This window comes from Nicotiana tomentosiformis, chromosome 1, assembly GCF_000390325.3.
Source record: "Nicotiana tomentosiformis chromosome 1, ASM39032v3, whole genome shotgun sequence".
NCBI lineage: Eukaryota > Viridiplantae > Streptophyta > Magnoliopsida > Solanales > Solanaceae > Nicotiana > Nicotiana tomentosiformis.
This window is the reverse complement of record NC_090812.1, coordinates 158436483-158444031: the sequence shown is the minus strand read 5'-3', so window position 1 is coordinate 158444031 and position 7549 is coordinate 158436483. Positions and strand designations below refer to the sequence as shown.

Sequence of the window (7549 nt, the reverse complement as noted above, 5' to 3'; positions counted from 1 at the left end):
CAAAAGGAATATTGCATGAAAATCATTTACAACCTCATAGAAACTTGAACTTGGAAAAATGATAAGTAAAGGAACATTTCAAGCATGTATAGCGTAGAGTATCTCATAGGAATTTCAGAAATAATTTAACAGTGATTTAAATTTCCACAATTTCTATAACATTTTTCATGATATGAGCAAAAGGCACACTACAGCACTTTATATCATTTCAGTGCCCCACCATATCCCTTTCTTGCCTCAATTATGAAGTCATGCTTTTTGAAAATAAATAAGAAGCACAAGTTATTACTTTTGCTAAATCATATACTCTGAGCATTCTTGTTTGCATATTAATTACTCTTAGCATTCAACAGGTAAAACTAAGACTATTTTAAGATAGAATTACTAATCTTCTACAAATTCTTGATCATTTTGTGTTTTTCTTGTTTTTCTCTGCATCTTTCAGAAATGGAGATTGGCTTAGCAGTTGGTGGTGCATTTCTATCTTCAGCTTTGAATGTTCTCTTTGATAGGCTTGCTCCTAAGGGTGAGCTGCTCAAGATGTTTCAGAGGCAAAAGCATGATTTTCAACTCTTAGAGAAGCTAAGGAGGACTTTGTCTGGTTTTCGGGTTGTGCTAAGTGATGCAGAGAATAAGCAGGCATCAAATCCAAACGTGAGTCAGTGGCTTAATGAACTTCGGGATGCTGTGGACAGTGCTGAAAACTTAATGGAAGAAATCAATTATGAAGTTCTGAGAGTTAAGGTGGAAGGTCAGCATCAAAATCATGCAGAAGCAAGCAACCAGCAGGTAAGTGACCTCAACTTGTGCTTGAGTGATGAATCTTTTCTTAATATAAAGGACAAGTTGGAAGGCACAACTAAAACATTGGAGGAGTTGCAAAAGCAAATTGCTTGTCTTGGCCTAAAGGACTATTTTTTTCCCGGTAAACAAGAAACTAGAGTACCTACAACATGTTTGGTTGATGAATCTGATATCTTTGGTAGGCAGACTGAAATAGAGACATTGGTTCACCGTTTATTGTCTGTTGATGCCGATGGAAAAACATATGGTGTAATTCCTATTGTTGGAATGGCGGGGGTTGGCAAGACAACACTTGCTAAAACTGTGTACCATAACGACAAGTTGAAACATCATTTTGATTTGAAAGCTTGGTTCTGTGTGTCTGAACCATATGATGCTTCTAGAATAACAAAAGGATTACTTCAAGAAATTGGTTCATCCAACTTGACGGTTGATAACAATTTTAATCAGCTTCAAATCAAATTGAAGGAAAGCATAAAAGGAAAAAAGTTTCTTTTTGTTTTAGATGATATTTGGAATGACAACTACATTGAGTGGGATGACTTGAGAATTCCTTTTGCACAAGGAGAAATTGGAAGTAAGATCATTGTGACGACACGTAAGGAGAGTGTTGCCGAGATGATGGTTAGTCGGCCAATTATCATGGACATTCTTTCTAGCGAATTCTCTTGGCCTTTATTCAAAAGACATGCATTTGAAAACAGAGATCCCAAGGAACATCCAGAACTTGAAGAGGTAGGAAAACAAATTGCAAAAAAGTGCAAAGGCTTGCCTTTAGCACTAAAGACACTTGCTGGTTTGTTACGGTCCAAATCAAAGATTGAAGAGTGGAGACGCATTTTGACAAGTGAAATATGGGAGCTGCCAGACAAAAGCATATTACCAGCGTTGATGTTGAGCTACAATGATCTTCCCGTGCATTTGAAGCAATGCTTTTCCTACTGTGCAATATTTCCGAAAGATTATCCATTTCGGAAAAAACAAGTCATTCAATTGTGGACTGCTAATGGTCTAGTGCAAGGGTTGCAAAAAAATGAAACAATTGAAGATATAGGCAACCTATTCTTTCTCGAGTTGCAATCAAGATCACTTTTCGAAAGGGTCCCAAATTCTTCTAAAAATAATGCAGAGGAATTCTTAATGCATGACCTTGTTAATGATTTGGCCCAAGTTGCATCTTCAAAACTTTGTGTTAGGTTGGAAGAGTACCAAGAGTCTCATATGTTGAAACAAAGTCGACACGTGTCCTATTCAATGGGCTATGGTGACTTTGAAAAGTTGAAACCTCTCTACAAATTGGAGCAGCTCAGGACATTGCTTCCAATCAACAGTATCGAGCTCTATGGTCCAACTCTAAGTAAGAGGTTGTTGCATAATATATTGCCAAGACTAACATCCTTAAGGGCACTATCATTGTCTCGTTATCATATCAACGAGTTACCGAATGTCTTGTTTATTGAATTAAAGCTCCTAAGATTTTTGGATCTTTCTTGGACAAAAATAGAGCAGTTACCAGATTCCATTTGTGTACTCTATAACTTAGAGACACTTCTCTTATCATCTTGTGAATTCCTTGAGGAGTTACCGCAGCAGATGGAAAAGTTGATAAACTTGCGTCACCTTGATATTAGCGACACTCCTCGCTTGAAGACGCTGCTACATCCGAGCAAGTTGAAAAGCATCCGTGTGTTATTGGGAGCTAAATTTCTTCTAGGTGATCGCAGTGGTTGGAGATTGGAAGATTTGGGTGAACTACATAACTTATATGGATCTTTATCTATTCTAGAGTTGCAAAATGTGGCCGACAGAAGGGAAGCTTTGAAGGCAAACATGAGAGGAAAGGAACATATTGAAAAGTTATCATTGGAGTGGAGTGTAAGTATTGCGGACAGTTCACAAAATGAAAGAGACATACTTGGTGAGCTACATCCAAATCCAAACATAAAAGAACTCGAGATCAACGGATATAGAGGGACAAACTTTCCAAATTGGCTAGCTGATCATTCATTTTCTGAGCTGGTGGAATTGTCTCTAAGCAACTGCGAGGACTGTTATTCCTTGCCAGCATTAGGACAACTTCCTTCTTTGAAATTCCTTGCAATTCGAGGGATGCGTCGAATAACAGATGTGACTGACGAATTCTATGGTAGTTCATCCTCCAAAAAGCCTTTTAACTCTCTAGAGCGACTTGAATTTGCAGAGATGTTGGAGTGGAAGCAGTGGCACGTACTAGGGAATGGAGAGTTTCCTATACTTCAGAATCTTTCAATTAAAAATTGCCCCAAGTTGATTGGAAGGTTTCCTGAAAATCTTTGTTCTCTCACAAGTTTGACAATTTTAAATTGTCGGGAACTCAATCTGGAGATACCTATACAACTTTCAATTCTAAAAAAGTTTAAAGTTATAGGTTCTCCTAAGGTTGGACTTCTTTTTGATCATGCTGAACTGTTTTTGTCTCAACTTCAGAGAATGAAACAGATAGTTGAATTAGATATTTACAATTGTCAGTCTCTTACCTCCTTGCCTTTTAGCCGTATGCCAAATACCTTGAAGGAAATAAAGTTAAATTATTGTGGGAAATTGAAATTGGAGTCATCAGTTGGTGATGTGATTTCTGGAGGAAGTAACATGTTTCTGGAGAAATTGGAACTGGAAGGATGTGATTCTATAAATGAGATATCACCTGAGTTGGTCCCACAAGCACGCTCTTTGAAAGTAAGAAGTTGCCACAGCCTTACAAGGCTTTTGATTCCCAACGGGGCTGAAGATCTCATAATTTATGGATGTGAGAATCTTGAAATACTTTCGGTGGCTCAAACGACGTCAACTTTGGATATTAGCAACTGCGAGAAGCTGAAGTCGCTGCCAGAACATATGAAGGAACTCCTTCCATCTCTTAAGAAACTATATCTGAATAAGTGTCCAGAAATAGAGTCCTTTCCTGAAGGAGGATTGCCCTCCAATTTACAAGTCCTTCAGATCAGCGGTTGCAAGAAACTGGTGAATGGGCGAAAGGAGTGGGGTTTACAGAGACTCTCCTGTCTCACAGTGTTAAACATCATCCATGATGGTAGTGACGAAGAGATTCCTGCTGGTGAAAATTGGGAGTTGCCTTACTCTATTCGAACTCTTTGGATAAAAAATCTGAAAACATTAAGCAGCCAAGTTCTCAAAAGCCTCACCTCTCTTGAATATCTATCTACTTCTAATTTACCTCAAATTCAGTCACTGTTGGAAGAAGGGCTTCCCTCATCTCTTTCTCAGCTTAGATTATATGACCATGATGAGCTCCATTCACTATCGATCAAAGGTCTTCGACGCCTCACCTCGCTTCAACGTCTACAGATCGACTACTGCGATCAACTCAAATCTATTCCAGAATCAGTGCTGCCCTCCTCCCTCTCTGAGCTGACCATCTCGAGTTGCCGTAATCTCCAACCTCTTCCAGAATCAGTGCTGCCCTCCCTCTCTAAGCTGGAAATCTCGGATTGCCCTAAACTCCAATCTCTTCCAGTAAAAGGGATGCCCTCTTCCATCTCTAAACTAAATATTTCTTTGTGCCCATTGCTCAACCCACTCCTAGAATTTGAGAAGGGGGATTACTGGCCAAATATTGCTCAAATTCCCACCATACATATCGATCGGGAATACCTGTGATGATTAAAACGAAGGTGTTCTAACAGATGTAAGTTATTCTTTTTCTTTTTTTCTTTTCAAGTAGCTTTTTATTTTTCGTTACTTCTCTTTGCTTTTCTGTTAATTCTTTTCCTTTGTTAGAAATCTTGTTGAGCAGTGTGAAGAGACTATTGCCACTATGAAACAGAGGAAGCATCTTCACTTTGGACGTGTAAAATCTATTTTTAATTTCCTACTCAAAGGTACAGCTGTACAGGAGACAGAATATTTGTTTCCTATCCATAAAAATATAAGACCATATTAATACTGTTATGTATGATTATCATCTCAACTTAGCAATTTTATATTCTTTGTTAGGATTTTGGTAACTTCTTGTAAGCTATTACAACTCCTTACTCAGTTGGTGAAAGGAAAGTTGTGCTGATATTCTCTATTGAATAAGCAATGACCTCAACTGTGATCTGTCATCAGAATGTAAGTAAAGAATCATACTTCTCTTTTGTGTGTAATTTGCCGGCATTAGTTCTCTTTAATCAGTCAGTGAAAAATACTATGCAATGTTTGAACAACAATTAAAATGACTAGTCATTTGCTAGTATCAATTATATCACCTAGTGCTCTTTTGGCAGTTCAAAGGCATACGAGACAGATAGTTTGTATTCCATAATTTAACATCTAAAAGCATCAGCACAATGTTAGTGCTATTTTGTATGATTATCTGATCTCAACTTAACGATCGTTTTTCTTTCTTTGTCAGGATTTTGGTGACAATTAGCTACTCTAGCTCATTGATTATCTGACCTCAACTTAACGATTGTGTATGCACTGTGTTGGTTGTTCACTGCTCAAACCACATTTCAAAATTATGAAACTGGAAGAGTGGCCAATAATTGCTCAAATTCCCATTGTATGGGTATATATATATCATGCAAGATCATTGGTGGTATTATCAAGGTAAGTGATTCTCCAAATAAATATTGTTATTTATTTTTTAAAACTTCTTTTGCTTTTTCATTAAATTTCTTTTTAATCTCTTACACTGCTGTGCATCATTTATTTTTGTCGTGAAAGTTATTCGTCCTTCTGTTTCCTGTTTCTATTCTCCAGTCACATCCTATACAACATGAATTATTTATGCATATATAAAACCAAGCTAAGAGTTGAAACCAAAAACCTGGCCAACCTGTACTTACTTTGTAATTGTTGTAGTCAATGCACACTTGGTGAATTGGCCAATCCTGGTGCGTATCCTCACCCACACCCAGATCGTGTCGAATATCTGTAAAGTGCTGGCCATCTCTGTACCATCATCTGCCTTGGGACACAAACTTTGCTAAAGGAGAGTTGCCCTTCTCCATCACTTCAGTATGCATCTATCCTCTTATTAACATAAGCTATTTAGTCAGAAAACTCGCCAGTAATATTCTTTCTATGTACTTCTCCTTGCTTGTGACCCAAGGGAACTAGATGTAGGTACCACACCGGTACTGAATCAGTATAAAACTTCTGTGTCTTTACTGTTTTTATTTCTGCACAATTTACTTTTGTTGCGATCGAACCTGCTGGATAGGTGCTATCTATCCTCTTAATTGATAGGCAAAATCTAGCAGTTACTATCCTTTTCATTAGTAGCTTAGAAGGACCTGATTGCCTTCTAGAAATTAAAACATTGATGGCCTTAGCTTTCTTTTTTAGTTTTATTCACAAATAGTGTTTGGCAGTGATGAATATTGAGATTCAGGAAATAGTTTTGTACCTTTTCTTAGTTTCCATCCAGTATTTAGGAATTATCGTGTTGTATTCATGACCATTCTTGTATTGAAATGAGTCTACTTTTCCTTGGATACACTGAATTCACATCTATTATTACTTAAATTTGGCTAACATTGTTCTCTTTGTGTTGAATGTAGTACGGGAGATTAATATATCTATATATCGAAAAATCCTCGCTCTTAATGTCATCTTTGGCTTACATCAGTGTTCTTAAGTTTGATATATTGTATTTCCTCTCAAATCTTGAGAGTCATAACTTTAAATATTTACTGTAATATTTTCTTTTGCAGATATCTCTTACAGTTCTTGAATTGCCTGATCTGATTTATGAGTATATTTGATGATCCATTGTATGTTTCTCCTGTAGTTCATAAGATCTTAATACATTTTCCTTCTGGTGCAATATGGAGGATCTATTTACTTCGTTCAAGCTTGAGCTCTTATATTTGCGCTGCAATTTGTTGAATTTGTTGGCGATTCTCTAAACAATTTATCTTATGTACTTCTGAACATCTATTCTTTTACTTTCTAATGCTTATGGCTGCTATGTAAAATGATTGCTGTTAATTCGATTCTATTGCACAGGAGCTTATCTGCAGAGATATCCTTGAGTGGTCGGAAAATGGCTAGGCGGTCAACATGTAAACTTTTACCAGTGAGGCAGGGGTTGTAGATCTATTTCTGAAAATTGCTTGTTTGTTCAAGAGTATCCGACATTTCTACATAGGCACAAGCCTTACAATTCATGAAAGAAGAGCATCCAATCTCAAATGATAATTTACCTATAAATTCAAGATAAAAAATTATAGGTGCTACCAAAGTTATGGAGGTTTCGGCCTCATTTTTTAAGCTTTTCATTTCTATGCCTTTTCTCATCCTCCTTCAAGGTTACTATGCAGAATATCTATAGATTATAGAACTCCAAACTCAAGATATGAATTTTCTATATTTTATTTATGTATTAGGACATCTCACTGCACCATTTCGTAGTCATGATTCCTAATTATTTTTCAGTTGATTGATCTAGTTGTAGCTATGTCTACTTTGTCGTGTATTTGGGATGATGATCAAAGAAATAATATTATTTCCCTGTCTGATATATTTAGTGTTGATTGTATCTTTTCATGTCTAATCTATGGATATAGTGCCTATTTCTTTTGGTCAATAAAGAAGAAATTACGAGGAAGTGTTCTATATGTCCTTGCATATGTATTCAGTGCTGAATATAATATTTGCCGATACTAAATATGATATTTTTTAAAGCTACATTTTTAGGTGAAATGACTTCTAAATGAGATTGCTTATGATAATAGTTACTTTCAGTGATGGAAATATT

The 7549-nt window shown here is 36.6% G+C and overlaps 1 protein-coding gene across 3 annotated transcripts; it reads left to right on the top strand.

The window, feature by feature from the left end:
• The first annotated feature begins 252 nt into the window (after positions 1 to 252).
• LOC104088588 (putative disease resistance RPP13-like protein 1) lies at positions 253 to 7312 on the top strand. 3 transcript variants are annotated; one of them, XM_070192681.1, is made up of 7 exons: positions 253 to 353; positions 446 to 4489; positions 4598 to 4682; positions 4798 to 4914; positions 5198 to 5394; positions 5650 to 5805; positions 6799 to 7312. In XM_070192681.1, exon 2 carries the CDS (start codon positions 448 to 450, stop codon positions 4459 to 4461), a length of 4014 nt encoding a protein of 1337 aa, XP_070048782.1. In that variant the 5' UTR covers positions 253 to 353; positions 446 to 447; the 3' UTR covers positions 4462 to 4489; positions 4598 to 4682; positions 4798 to 4914; positions 5198 to 5394; positions 5650 to 5805; positions 6799 to 7312. The 3 variants fall into 3 exon arrangements, with proteins under 3 accessions (XP_070048782.1, XP_070048781.1, XP_070048783.1); XM_070192680.1 differs by lacking the exon at positions 253 to 353 and having other exon boundaries at positions 409 to 4489; positions 4582 to 4682; XM_070192682.1 differs by lacking the exons at positions 253 to 353; positions 5650 to 5805 and having other exon boundaries at positions 409 to 4489.
• The last annotated feature ends 237 nt before the right edge of the window (positions 7313 to 7549 follow it).